This window comes from Oncorhynchus tshawytscha, linkage group LG33 (genome assembly GCF_018296145.1).
Source record: "Oncorhynchus tshawytscha isolate Ot180627B linkage group LG33, Otsh_v2.0, whole genome shotgun sequence".
NCBI lineage: Eukaryota > Metazoa > Chordata > Actinopteri > Salmoniformes > Salmonidae > Oncorhynchus > Oncorhynchus tshawytscha.
The window spans coordinates 5,576,402-5,591,292 of NC_056461.1; the positions used below are offsets into that span (position 1 = coordinate 5,576,402).

At 40.3% G+C, this 14,891-nt stretch overlaps 1 protein-coding gene across 1 annotated transcript; it reads right to left on the reverse strand.

Annotated features, from left to right (window-relative positions):
• Window positions 1–75: 75 nt before the first annotated feature.
• Window positions 76–13,245, reverse strand: LOC112230548 (small glutamine-rich tetratricopeptide repeat-containing protein beta-like). The gene is made up of 11 exons (XM_024396820.2): window positions 13,115–13,245; window positions 11,774–11,877; window positions 11,028–11,131; window positions 10,763–10,844; window positions 10,478–10,577; window positions 10,018–10,122; window positions 9,663–9,801; window positions 4,907–4,969; window positions 2,846–2,883; window positions 1,044–1,127; window positions 76–747 (listed from the first exon to the last, which is right to left on the reverse strand). The coding sequence occupies exons 2-11, from the start codon at window positions 11,871–11,873 to the stop codon at window positions 636–638; spliced, it is 927 nt and encodes a 308-aa protein (XP_024252588.1). The 5' UTR covers window positions 11,874–11,877; window positions 13,115–13,245; the 3' UTR covers window positions 76–635.
• Window positions 13,246–14,891: the final 1,646 nt, after the last annotated feature.

The following is a 14,891-nucleotide window of genomic DNA, read 5'->3' on the forward strand; positions in this document are numbered from 1 at the left end:
ACTAATAGGGAAGTAAAGAAATTTGTACACATTTTAGAGAAATAAGCTTTTTTGTGCATGTGGAACATTTTGGGGATCTTTGATTTCACCTCATGAAATCATGGAACCAACACTTTACATGTGGTGTTCATATTTTTGTTCAGTGTACAAATAATGTGTTAGATACTCTGTCTCCTGATTGGATGTGTGAAATGTTTCCTCTCCTCTCTGAAGACCCAGTCCCAGTGAAGTGCCATCGTCCCCATCTGTCCCTTCATTCCAGCTCTGTCGGTGATGTGAGTTTAAGGAATGGGTGTAGAGATTGTAATCACATCATATGGTTGCCCTTCCTTTATTGAAACATATACATTTACATGCCTTCAAATGTCCTTTTCACCTTGTGTAATAACAGTTTAAGTAATTAATATGCAGATCCTGATCCATCTATTGCCAGTAAAACAAAAGCGCACATGTACAATCAGGTCTCTGCTATGATATAACTGGACAGGTGGCATCAAATCCACCACAATCTCCATGCTAATTCTCACCATTTCATTAGAGCACATGAAGGGGAGGACGCCTCTTTATTAGACTATGGAGATGCACTCTAAGAGCGAGCCCTAACCTCTGTGTTGTAGTACACAGACCTGTGTGGATCACGAGTGCTCCTCAGCGCTGCCACTGAAGGAGCGGCTGCGGATGTGGTTCCTCAGCTGTTCGATCAACTCTGGGTTCTGATGCTGGATCTGCTGGGCAAACTGCTGACCACTGCAAACAGAGAGAGACCAGGAGAGTTAGAATTGAGTGTTTCTCTGCCTTATGTACTCCTTGTGGCAGGCAGCTTGTGAAAGAACTAGGATGTAGCATCCTACATCAAATATTTAAAAAGAAACTTCTAAAATAATTTAAAATGTCAAGGGAAATTCATGATCATTTTGTCCAAATTAAACCTCACTAATTCTTGATGTGTCTGATGCTTATTTAAATGTGTAATTAGAGCCCTAATGTCATAAACAGAGAGTCCCTGTGTATGTTACAGTAATAGCACTATGGTGCTGCCGTACGCTTCAATCAGGCTGGAAATGTCCGACAGTCCTCCTACTCCTGCTGCTGGACCCCCAACTGCATTGGACATCATCCCAGACATACTGCCCACAGAGGGAGAGAACCCAAAAGACAGTTATAAACATGTGTCACATGCCATTTTATGACAAAAACTTGAAACAAATCTGAGTACAATTGAACAGTAAATCCTACATTCTGACTTCAAGAAATTCTAACAGGATTATGAGTTAGTGGGATGTAGGGTATTTTTGTATAGTAAAACATAAATCTAATTTTATTTGTCACATGCTTCGTAGACAACAGGTGGAGACTAACAGTGAAATGCTTACTTACAGGTCCTTTTCCAACAATGCAGAGTTAAAGATAAGATACACATTTTAATAAAAAATTGAAATTGTGACACGAGGAATAAATACACGCTAAATAACGAATACAAATAAAGAGTAAAAGAAACATGGCTATATACACAAAAGTTTGTGGTCACTTAGAAATGTCCTTGTTTTTTAAAGAAAAGCACATTTTCTGTCCATTAAAATAACAATTCATTGATCAGAAATACAGTGAAGACATTGTTAATTCTGTAAATGACTATTGTAGCTGGAAACTGATTATTTTTAATGGAATATCTACATAGGTGTATATAGGCCCATTATCAGCAACCATCACACCTGTGTTCCAATGGCAAGTTGTGTTAGCTAATCTAAATCTATAATTTTAAAAGGCAAATTGATCATTAGAAAACCCTTTTGCAATTATGTTAGCACAGCTGAAAACTGTTGTTCTGATTAACGAAACAATAAAACTGTTCTTCTTTAGACTAGTTGAGTATCTGGAGCATCAGCATTTGTGGGTTTGATTACAGGCTCAAAATGGCCAGAAACAAAGAACATTCTTCTGAAGCTTGTCAGTCTATTCTTGTTCTGAGAAATGAAGGCTATTCCATGTGAGAAATTGCCAAGATCTGGCCTCCCACTATTTATATTCTGGTTAGGGCCAGTATGTGCAGTTCTGTGAAGGGAATAGTACACAGCGTTGTACGAGATCTTCAGTTTATTGACAATTTCTCGCATGAATAGCCTTATATTCTCAGAACAAGAATAGACTGACGAGGCCATTTTGAGCCTGTAATCGAATCCACAAATGCTGATGCTCCAGATACTCAACTAGTCTAAAGAAGGACAGTTTTATTGCTTCGTTAATCAGAACAACAGTTTTCAGCTGTGCTAACATAATTGCAAAAGGGTTTTCTAATGATCAATTAGCCAGTTAAAATGATAAGCTTGGAATAGCTAACACAACGTGCCATTGGAACACAGGTGTGATGGTTGCTGATAATGGGCCTATATACACCTATGTAGATATTCCATTAAAAATCATCAGTGTCCAGCTACAATAGTCATTTACAACATTAACAATGTCTACACTGTATTTCTGATCAATTTCATGTTATTTTAACGGACAAAAAAAAGTGCTTTCTTTCAAAAGCAAGGACATTTCTAAGTGACCCCAAACGTTTGAACGGTAGTGTATGTGGGGAGTAGAAAAAAACATGGCTATATTCCGTGGAGTACCAGTACCAAGTCGATGTGCAGGGGTATGAGGTAATTGAGGTAGCTATGTACTGTACATATACAGTAGGTAGGGGTGATATTGATGGGCTGTGTCTCGATAGATTCAGTGGGGTGGCTTTCACCTATTTATTCATCCAGATCAGTGCAGATGAAGGAACCGAGATGAGGAAAGGATGCCTCACACTATTGAGCCCCAGCCCTGGGTATGCTGAAACATGCCGAACACTCACAGCTGTTGCACTTGCTGGTTCTGCATCACACTGGAGGCCTGTAAATACACACAAAGCCAATCACCATGTCACCCATTTAAATGTGTGAAAATGACTATTAATTAACAGCGTTGATGGGGAACCAGATCTCAAGTGGCGTGACTACTTAGTGCTGGTACCAAATTTACAGCTGTCTAGTAAAACTATTCATGATTCAGCCCAGCTGCTGCCATGTAGGATTGGAATGCTTATAATGACATGCACTCTCTGCCTGTCAGGCATTCCATCAGCCACCCATTCAATCAACTAGTCATGATCAACGCCTTGAATGTCCCTAGGCCCCTTGACCAGGCCAACTGTGTACGGTATGCGGTTAATTTTAGGAAGCATTCTCCACTCGTAACTGTATCACAAACACTCATAAAAGAAGTATGAGGAATCTGTGTCTAGGATTTGTCTAGACCAGGGATGGCCTTGGCCCTGGAGAGACTGCAATGTCTGTCATACCTGGGTCGAATACAGTATTTATTTTCTTTCAAATATTGCTGGTGAGCCTGATTTACTTTTCTGATGTAATAGAACCAATGGCATAGTCCCAAAAGTGCATACCCCCACCCCCCGCATCTGGTGCACCGTATAAGTGCACCTAAAGTACATTAAGGAAAACAACATCTATTTCCACCCAGGTACAGTGCATTCGGAAAGTATTCAGACCACTTGACTTTTTTCACATTTTGTTATGTTAGTCTTATTCTAAAATGGATTAAATTGGTGTTTTTTTCATCAATCTACACACATCAATCTTTGGTGCAACAAACTTGGCACACCTGTATTTGGTGAGTTTCCCCCATTCTTCCTTGCAGATCCTCTGAAGTTCTGTCAGGTTGAAAGGGGAGCGTCACTACACAGCTATTTCCAGGTCTCTCCAGATGTTCGATCGGGTTCAAGTCCAGGCTCTGGCTGGACCTCTCAAGGACACTCAGAGACTTCTCCCGAAGCCATTCCTGCGTTGTCTTGGCTGTGCGCTTAGGGTCTTTGTCCGGTTGGAAGGTGAAACTTCGCCCCAGTCTGAGGCCCTGAGCGCTCTGGAGCAGGCTTTCATCAAGGATCGCTCGGTTCATCTTTCCCTCGAACCTGACTAGTCTCCCAGTCCATGCCGCTGAAAAATATCCCCACAGCATGATGCTGTCACCACCATGCTTCACCGTAGGGATGGTGCCAGGTTTCCTCCAGACGTGACGCTAAGCATTCAGGCCAAAGAGTTGAATCTTGGTTTCATCAGACCATAGAATCTCGTTTCTCATGGTCCGAGTCTCTATTAGGTGCCTTTTGGCAAACTCCAAGCTGGTTGTTATGTGCCTTTTACTGAGGAGTATGTCTGGCCAATCTTCCATAAAGGCCTGATTGGTGATGCTGCAGAGATGATTGTCCTTCTGGAAGGTTCTCTCATCTCCACTGGGAAACTCTGGAGCTCAGTCAGAAGGACCATTGGGTTCTTGGTCATCTCCCTGACCAAGGCCCTTCTCCCCCGATTGCTCAGTTTGGCCAGCTCTAGGAAGAGTCTTGGTGGTTCCAAAGTTCTTCCATTTAAGAATGATGGAGGCCACCATGTTCTTGGTGACCCTCAATGCTGCAGACACTTTTTGGTACCTTTCCCCAGATCTGTGCCTCGACGCAATCCTTCTCGGAGCTCTACGGATAATTCCTTCGACCTCATGGCTTGGTTTTTGCTCTGACATGCACTGTCAACTATGGGACCTTATATAGACAGATGTGTGCCTTTCCAAATCATATCCAATCAATTGAATTTACCACAGGTGGAGGCCAATCAAGTTGTAGGAACATCTCAAACATGATCAATGGAAACAGGATGCACATGAGCTCCAAAAAAGTATAGACCTGTTGTCACTGTCATTATGGAGTATTGTGTGTAGATTGATGAGAATTTGTATTTATTTAATCAATTTTAAAATATGGCTGTAACGTAACAAAATGTGGGGAAGGGGTCTGAAAACTTTCTGAATGCACTGTACATGTTGTGTGCAGGTGTTTGTTCCAGCCCAGCACTAATTATAGTCTTACCATGCTGATGAAGGCAGGGTTGTTGATGAGGCTGGCCATGTCAAATCCCAGTCCCGTAGCTATCTATAACAAGTAAATATTCAAAGGCTTCATTTTGTATTTATTATGAATCCCTATTAGCTGCTGCCTAGCAAGGCATGTGTGTACAGTACGTTTGTTATCGTGTGTCTGTGCCTGTGTGTGTGTGTGTGTGTCTCTTCACAGTCCCCATCACTTCACACTCCATAAGGTGTATTTTTATCAGTTTCTTCAATCTGATTTTACTGCTTGCATGAGTTACTTGATGTGGAATACACAGTTGAAGTCAGAAATGTACATATACTTAGGTTGGAGTCATTAAAACTCGTTTTTCAACCACTCCACAAATTTCTTGTTAACAAACTATAGTTTTGGCAAGTCGGTTGGACATCTACTTTGTGCATGACATATGACAATCTTTCCAACAATTGTTTACAGACAGCTTATTTCACTTATAATTTACTGTTTCACAATTCCAGTGGATCAAAAGTTTACATGCACTAAGACTGTGCCTTTAAACAGCTTGGAAAATTCCATAAAATAATGTCATGGCTTTAGAAGCTTCTGACAGGCTAATTGACATAATTTGAGTCAATTGGAGGTGTACCTGTGGATGTATTTCAAGGCCTACCTTCAAACTCAGTGCTTCTTTGCTTGACATCATGGAAAAATCAAAAGAAATAAGCCAAGATCTCTGAAAAAAATTGTAGACCTCCACAAGTCTGGTTCATCCTTGGGAGCAATTTCCAAATGCCTGAAAGTACCACGTACATCTGTACAAACAATAGTACGCAAGTATAATCACCATGGGACCATGCAGCCATCATACCGCTCAGGAAGGAGACGTGTTCTGTCTCCTACAGATGAACGTACTTTGGTGCAAAAAGTGCAAATCAATCCCAGAACAATAGCAAAGGACCTTGTGAAGATGCTGGAGGAAAGAGGTACAAAAGTATCTATATCCACAGTAAAACGAGTCCTATATCGACATAACCTGAAAGGCCGCTCAGCAAGGAAGAAGCCACTGTTCCAAAACCACCATAAAAAAGCCAAACTACGGTTTACAACTGCACATGGGGACAAAGATCCTACTTTTTGGAGAAATGTCCTCTGGTCTGATGAAACAAAAATAGAACTGTTTGGCCATAATGACCATCGTTATGTTTGGAGAAAAAAAGGGGATGCTTGCAAGCCGAAGAACACCATCACAACCGTGAAGCACGGGGGTGGCAGCATCATGTTGTTGGGGTGCTTTGCTGCAGGAGGGACTGGTGCACTTCACAAAAGAGATGGCATCATGACGAAGTAAAATTATGTGGATATATTGAGCAACATCTCAAGACATCAGTCAGGAAGTTAAAGCTTGGTCGAAAATGGGTTCCAAATGGACAATGACCCCAAGCATACTTCCAAAATTGTGGCAAAATGGCTTAAGTACAACAAAGCCAAGGTATTGGATTGGCCATCACAAAGCCCTAACCTCAATCCTATAGAAAATATGTGGGCAGAACTGAAAAAGTGTGTGCGAGCAAGGAGGCCTACAAACCTGACTCAGTTACACCAGCTCTGTCAGGAGGAATGGGCCAAAATTCACCCAACTTATTGTGGGAAGCTTGTGGAAGGCTACCCACAACGTTTGACCCAAGTTAAACAATTTAAAGACAATGCTACCAAATACTAATTGAGTGTATGTAAACTTCTGACCCACTGGGAATGTGATGAAAGAAATAAAAGCTGAAAGAAATCATTCTCTCTACTATTATCCTGACATTTCACACAAAAAAGTGGTGATCCTAACTGACCTAAAACAGGGCATTTTTACTTGGATTAATTGTCAGGAATTGTGAAAAACTAAGTTTAAATGTATTTGGCTAAGGTGTATGTAAACCTCCAACTTCAACTGTATATTTGAGAATATTCAAATAGCCAGCCTTTGCCTTGATGACAGCTTTGCACACTCTTGGCATTTTCACAACCAGCTTCACTTGGAACGCATTTGCAACTGTCTTGAAGGAGTTCCCACAAATTCTGAGCGCTTGTTGGCTGCTTTTCCTTCACTCTGCGGTCTGACTCATCCCAGACCATCTCAATTTGGTTGAGGTTGGGGGATAGTGGAGGGCAGGTCATCTGATGCAGCACTCCATTACTCTCCTTCTTGGTAAAATAGCACTTACATAGTTGGGTCATTATACTGTTGAAAAACAAATGATAGTCCCACTAAGCCCAAACCAGATAGGAAGGAGTATCACTGCAGAATGCTGTGGTCACCATACTGCTTAAGTGTGCCTTGAATTCTAAATAAATCACAGGGTTAGGGTTAGGGTTAGCACCTCCACACCATAACATCTCCTCCTCCATGCTTTACGGTGGGAAATACACTACGGAGATCATCCATTCACCCACATCGCGTCTCACAAACACACAGCGGTTGGAACCAAAAATCTCACATTTCTACCGGTCTAATGTCCATTGCTCGTGTTTCTTGGCCCAAGCAAGTCTCTTTTATTGAGGCCTTTTAGTAGTGGTTTATTTGCAACAATTCGACCATGAAGGCCTGATTCACAAAGTCTCCTTTGAACAGTTGATGTTGCGATGTCTGTTACTTGAACTCTGTGAAGCATTTATTTGGGCTGCAATTTCTGGGGCTGGTAACTAATGAACTTATCCTTTGCAACAGAGGTAACTCTGGGTCTTCCATTCCTGTGGCGGTCCTCATGAGAGCCAGTTTCATCATAGCGATTGCACTTGAAGAAACTTTAAAAGTTCTTGAAATGTTCCGTATTGACTGACCTTCATGTCTTAATGTAATGATGGACTGTCGTTTCTCTTTTCTTATTTGAGCTGTTCTTGGACTTAGCCCTATTTGGTAAAAGACCATCTTCTATATACCCCCACCCCCCACCCCACCTTGTCACAACACAAATGATTGGCTCAAACGCATTAAGAAGGAAAGAAATTCCACAAATGAACTTTTAAGAAGGTGCACCTGTTAATTGAAATGCATTCCAGGTGACTACCTCATGAAGGTGGAAAAGAGAATGTCAAGAGTGTGCAAAGCTGTCATCAAGGCTAAGGGCGTCTATTTGAAGAATCTCAAATCTCAAATATATTTTTATTTATTTAACACTTTTTTGTTTACTACGTGATTCCATGTGTGTTATTTCATAGTTTTGATGTCTTCGCTATTATTTTACAATGTATAAAATAGTAAAAATAGAAAAACCCTTGAATGAGTAGTTGTTCTAAAACTTTTGACCGGTAGTTTAGTACTGTACGCCTCCCATAGTCTGTTCTGGACTTGGGGAATGTGAAGAGACCTCTGGCGTCTTGTGAGGTATGCATGGGTTTCTGAGCTGTGTGCTAGTAGCTTAAACAGACAGCTCGGAGCATTCAATATGTCAATACTTCTCACAAATACAAGTAGTGATGGAGTCAATCTCTCCTCTATTTTGAGCCAGTGTACACATAGCTCTCCATGTACATTTAAAGGCCAGGTGTGCTGCCCTCTTCTGGGCCAATTGTAATTTTCCTAAGTCCCTCTTTGTGGCACCTGACCACATGACTTGATAGTAGTCCAAGTGCCACAAACCTAGTGCCTGTAGGACCTTTACTCAGAGCCTGTGGCAGGTCATTAGTAAAGACTGAAAAATGAAGGGGCCTAGACAGCTGCCCTGGGGAATGCCTCACTAAACCTAGATTATGTTGGAGAGGCTTCCAATAAAGAACACCCTCTGTGTTCTGTTAGACAGGTAACTTTCCATCCACATTATAGCAGGGAATCTAAAGTCATAAAGTCATTATGATCGATAATGTCAGAGGCTGCACTGAGTAACAAAACAGCTTCCACAACATTTGTAATATAATTTTCTCTCAGCCAATCATCAGTAATTTGTGTAAGTGCTGTACATGTTGAATGCCCTTTGCTATAACCATGCTGAAAATCCGTTGTTAATTTGTTTACTGTGAAATTGCATTGTATCTGGTCAAACACAATTTTTTCAAAAAGTTTACTAAGGTTTGGTAACAGGGTGATAGGTCGGCTGTTTGAGCCAGTAAAGGGTGCTTTGCTATTCTTGTGTAGCGAAATGACTTTTGCTTCCCTTCAGGCCTGAGGGCACACACTTTCATGTAGATTGAAGAGATGGCAAATAGGAGTGGCAATATCATCCGCTATCATCTTCAGTCATTTTCCATCCAAGTTGTCAGACCCAGTTGGCTTGTCATTGTTGATCAACAACAAAATAACAATGCTTGTCTTTCATAATTTGGTCATTTAGGTTCAGAATTTGTTGTTGTCATGTCTATGTTTGCCAATTAAAAAATAATTAAAGAAGTTGGCAATACCAGTGCGTTTTGTGTTGAATGAGCCATCTGATTCAATGAATGATGGAGCCAAGTTTAACTTTTTGCTTCAAATTTAATTTAAGGTGCTCCAAAGCGTTTGACTATCATTCTTTATATAATTTATCTGCTAAAAGAAGGAATATTAAATGTGTCTGATAAAGCTGTTGACACAATTGGGATATCTTGACATACTTGAATACCCGTGGGATATAAGATACACATTTAATATTACATGAAGAAATCTAGAGTTGTGTTCACATGTAAATAAAGTGTCCATTATTGGAGCTGTAGTGACAGTATTTGTAGGGAAGTAATGATATATTATTACATGTGTTTTTTTTTGATTGACCTTCAGATATGAAATCACACAAGGAGGTAAAACAGCACTACTTACAGGACTGACTGCCTCTTTTTGCTTCTGCTCAGCAATCTTCAGGTTGGATTTGTAGGTGTCGTTCTCTGGATCTAACACCAGAGCTTTCTTAAAGTAGGAGATGGCCTCTGGGTACTTATTCATGGCAGTAAATGCCAATCTAGAGACACACAGGGAATAAGAGACATTGGAGAAGTGCAGTAAATTTAACTCCAGAGCAAAACAATAGCTATTTTCAAGCCAAATTCTTGCATTATCATCAGATACTGCTATTGCTCTGTAAACAAAGTTCCAAAAAGCAATACCATATTCCTCAAATGATGCATAACTAGACATTGTAAACAACATTTCCACTACTCTCCCATGTCTAACTCACCCCATTCTCCCATAGGCTTTACTGTAGCTGGGGTCGATCCCTATGGCCCTCTCACAGTCCCCCGTTGCTTCTGTGTAGTTACCCAGTCTACTGTGGGCGGCAGCCCTGCGGTGATGACAACAGCAGCAGCAGCCAGACGCTCAGGTTTATTTATTTGCACTCAGATCAATAAGGCAGGCACATGCAAAGGCTGCAACAGCTGTGTGCCTGTCTAGTAGTCTGGTTCACCAGATGTGTATGCCACTATGTCTTTCAGCTCAGACAGTACTGTAACTGTGACTGCATTATCTATGTATAGTACAAGAATAACATGAGTTATTGTCACAGTTGTACACAATAATTACCAATATAGTTGGTATAAAAACACAATAGATACAGACATAATTTAGGTGTTGTGTTATATATTTCTCATTTGAATACAGTGTTGATACTTCTCCATTTCAGAAGTGGTTGTGTGTACCTGTTACAGTAGTAGACAGCATTTCGGAGGTCCAGATTGATGGCTTTTGAGTAGCATTCCACCGCACAGCTGTAGTTCTCCTCTTTCATGTGATTATTCCCTGAAAATGAAATGCCGTTTTAGTTCAGCCTGATAATCAGGTTACGTCTACTATCAGATTTTACGACAACATTACAAAACAATGTCACTCTGAAGGAAAACGGAAGTGCACTTAAACTGAGTTTGCACTCATCCAAAGTGTATTGATCATACGTCTACACTACATATTAAAACAGTGCCAGGTACCTTCATTCTTCAGTTGTTCTGCCCTCTCTGTGTCTTCTGGTGATGGGGACGTCTCTGGTGGCACCGGGTTATTCTGATCATTCTGAGGAAAATACAATGACAGATAAAGTAAGATATCAATAAAGCGTAATATACATTATACATCATCTTAGTTTACTGATTGTGAGGTTACTGATTTGAGAATGATTGATGAACTGCACACAGACAAGTTAATGTTGTAGTTAAATAGTTTGAAATAAGGTAGAGAATCAGAGAGTAACCCCACCTTGAGGAGAGAATTGAGGAATATTTCAGTGAGATGTTGTGGTGCTGCGAGATGACAGTCACTGGAGTTGATCTTGAAGGTGGTCTCCAAACATTGTATTGCAACTACAAGGGGGAAAAAAATGTGTTGTAATAACACAATAGTATGGTTCTTGAGTTAATTAAGCAATTAACATCCCATCCCATGATTAGGCATCATGTATAAAAATGCCCAGTTGCCCATTATTGTGGCTACCATGGCTCGAAGAAGAGATCTTAGTGACTTTGAAAGAGTGGTCTCAAAGGAGAAAGGTGTTTTAAAGTCGTTGTTGTGTGTGTTTGTCTCAGTCACCGGATCTTAACCCAATTGAATATTTATGGGAGATTCTAGAGTGGTGGCTGAGATAGCGTTTTCTACCGCCATCAACAAAACACCAAATGATGGAGTTTCTTGTGGAATAATGATGTCGCATCCCTCCAAGAGAGTTCTAGACACTTGTAGCATCTATGCCAATGCATATTGAAGCTGTTCTGGTGGCTCGTCTTGGCCCAACACCCTATTATGACAATTTATGAAGGTGTTTCTTTCATTTTGGCAGTTATCTGTGGGTCTATTTGATAAGAAGACATAGTGCACATGTTATTGTAGTCCACCCACAACTGAGTCACCAACAAAGTTAACAAATCCCTGAATTGTAGAGAGCACAGTATTTTCATAAGCGGTTTTAAGAAACGTTGTGATCGGACAGCGATCCTAAGCTGATCTACCTTCGAGGCTTTCCTGCTCATCGGAATTCAAAGCGCCACAGTGAGTTTGATCTCGCAGGAACTGCACAATAGAGAATGCCAAGCGCTTCTCCACTGCCATTTTGCTGCAAAACAAATAATACAGCATTTAGGGATACATAGAATAGAATCCCACACAGTGAGAGGCTGTAGCTAGAATAAGCGTCACAAATGTGTTTTTTTTATGACAGTTCTATTGTTATTGGACTCCCTTACAGTATGATTAGCTCAAGCCACTGTAATGTGGTACATTGGAGCCAAATACATTGCACCAAATATAATACAATACTGCCTGTGGTAAGATGCAGGTCTGTTTCCAAGACAACTCAAGAGGGAAGTTGAGTGTGTGTATAAGCCATTCTGTATGAGTAAGGGAAAGGGGGATACTTAGTCAATTGTACCAACGAATGCCTTCAACTGAAATGTGTTTTACAGTTCAGTATTCACGATTCCTTCAGATTATTCAACATAATTCAGATTTCAATGTGATACACATTTTTAGTGTGGGGATTTGGTAGTCTTTTCATATCTATTGTCTACTCATTTTAATTTGGGATGGTGAAACATATTTACAATACTAATACTGAGGATCTTGCATTACTGAACAGTAGTACTGCATAAACATCAAGCACAACCAGGTGTGCCATTATACATGATCCATAACCTACACAACAGGGAACCCATGTTTTCCCATATGATTAGATATGAGAATATGGGATATTTCTTGACATTGCACTGAAATAAATTATGACACAATCAATGTTTGGAATGGCATAATACAAACATATATTTGAATGAATTACCTCTATTGTATCATTGACGGTTTTGCAACCATGCATAATTGTAAAACCCTAAAATGTATCATCATGCTTGTTTGACATTTCAAAGCAAGGCAACTCTAGCCCTCTGTTCTGTTGACATCAGCCTCACAACAAAAGATTTAGTGATGACATGGGATGATGCGGTGTAGCTGTTAATGCCAGTGGGGACTTGAGATTTCCATCCCATGTCAACCTAATGCATCCTTATCTAAAGTAAATAGCAGTCTTTGATGACAGACATGTATTTATCATTTACATAGCGTGTCCAAATACATTATATTCCCTGATCATCACCGACGTAGCGTCTCTCTACCCATGCAGTGTAGTCTGCAACCTATAATGGCAGAGCATCGCTATCATAAAGCTGCCTATACAAGGGAGAAAAACAAAGCCAGCTCCACTGCTCATTCCTATCCTTCTAAATATAGTACTGTAACATTGTAAATAACAACATTGAGTCAAGGGATGCCATTCGACGACCCCGCCCAGTGCGCCTACCTACCTGAGATATTTTGCAGCTGTCCCTGCTATCGCGTCATGAGAACTTCTCTGATTGATCGCATCTCTGGCGCCTGCGCATTTACAACGGAAGTAAACCGATTCAGTAGCACTACTGGAGCTGTGAAGGGGAGAGGTTGAATAAGAGAGGGTTTTGAGAATTGCACGTAGAAAACGTCATGAACTTGCTGCTATCATGTTTTCGGTACGAATTGTAGTGTGTCGAACGCTGTGCAAGTAGGCTATTGTCAAAGTCGTGGTTGTGTTTGTTAATTCCACATGAATAGAGCCCCACAGTGGAGGTGTCATAATACCCACAAAACCTAGCTGTCAAACAGAAAAATGGGTCCAATCGTTTTTCTACCATTCATATTTCCCTTTGGGAATATTAGAAACACTTCAAATAAAGGCTGTGTTTCGTGTAGGCTTACTGTGGTGTGACAATTTGATAACCATGTAAATCTCTCAGACAAGGAGACTTTTATCAATATAGTCGGCTCTATTTACTCTCATATTCGCAAATGCGAATTAGCATCAAAGTAGACATCATGCAAACTACAAATCCCTGCAAGCTTCTGCACGTCATCTCTAGCTGATAACTTTGCTAACAGGTATTGTGTCAATTTAAAATTGTCACAAGACAGTTCACAGCATTGTGCTGTGAAAGAAATGTAGCCAATATATTCATCACTAAATTTATGGTGGAAAAATTATTGGTACCATTTCCTTGTTTGACTGCTAGGTTTTATGGGTATTATGATACTGTGGTACTCTATTTTTGTGAACCTTATGTGGCCTTAATAACAAACTTGTATGCCATCTGTAAATACGGATAAAATGGTTAAATTACGAGCCAAGTTGGTTTAGCCATGGAAAAAGGCAGGAAACTTCCCGCTAGCTGTGATTGGCTGAGATAATGGATGGGCTGGACATGCCGAGAGATGAGTTCGGATTGATTTGCCATGTAGCTCGCTTCTGTCTATAACATGAGCTGGTCATTATGTATAGGTAATCCTTTCTAACGCTGCTTTTTTTGAAAGACCTCAAGTAGTAGAACTGCAAAAGTGTTGCTTTCCACTTTCTGGTGGACCGAGTTCTGAAATCCGTGGAATGCCCGGTGGAAAAACGATTGGAACCATTTCCTTGTTTGACTGCTTGGTATTGTGACTCCTACTGTGGTACTGTATGCAAAGCTGTCATCAAGGCAAAGGGTAGCTAATTTGAAGAATCTCGAGTATAAAATATATTTGGATTTGTTTAAATCTTTTTTTGGTTACTACATGACTCCATATGTGTTATTTCATAGTTTTGATTTCTTCACTATTATTCTACAATGTAGAAAATAGGGTTTATTTTTTAAACCTGGTGTCACGACTTCTGCCTGAAGTCGATGCCTCTCCTTGTTCGGGCGTGTGTAGTGCTAGGGAAACAGTGACAGTTGTTAGAGTGTAGTTAATAACAACTTGCAATACTGGCCAGGAAGAAGTGTTTCATCATATACAGTGGGGGCTTGTTTGTAGAGTACAAAGCTTAGAGACCAAATACTCAACTTTTGACTACTTTATTTATAAGGATCTTAAGGGGTGTCAATCATTTTTGACCCCTACCCTTTTTTTGTTGAAAAATCTCTTTCTCTGAGCAATTGTATTAGTATAATATAATTTCCCAAGATTTGGAGCATACAATATAACTCATTATTTGAATTATTTTATACAGTCGTTATTGCTCATCTTTATCAAAGGTGTCAATAATTACGGACACCTATAGTCATTTGAGGTAAT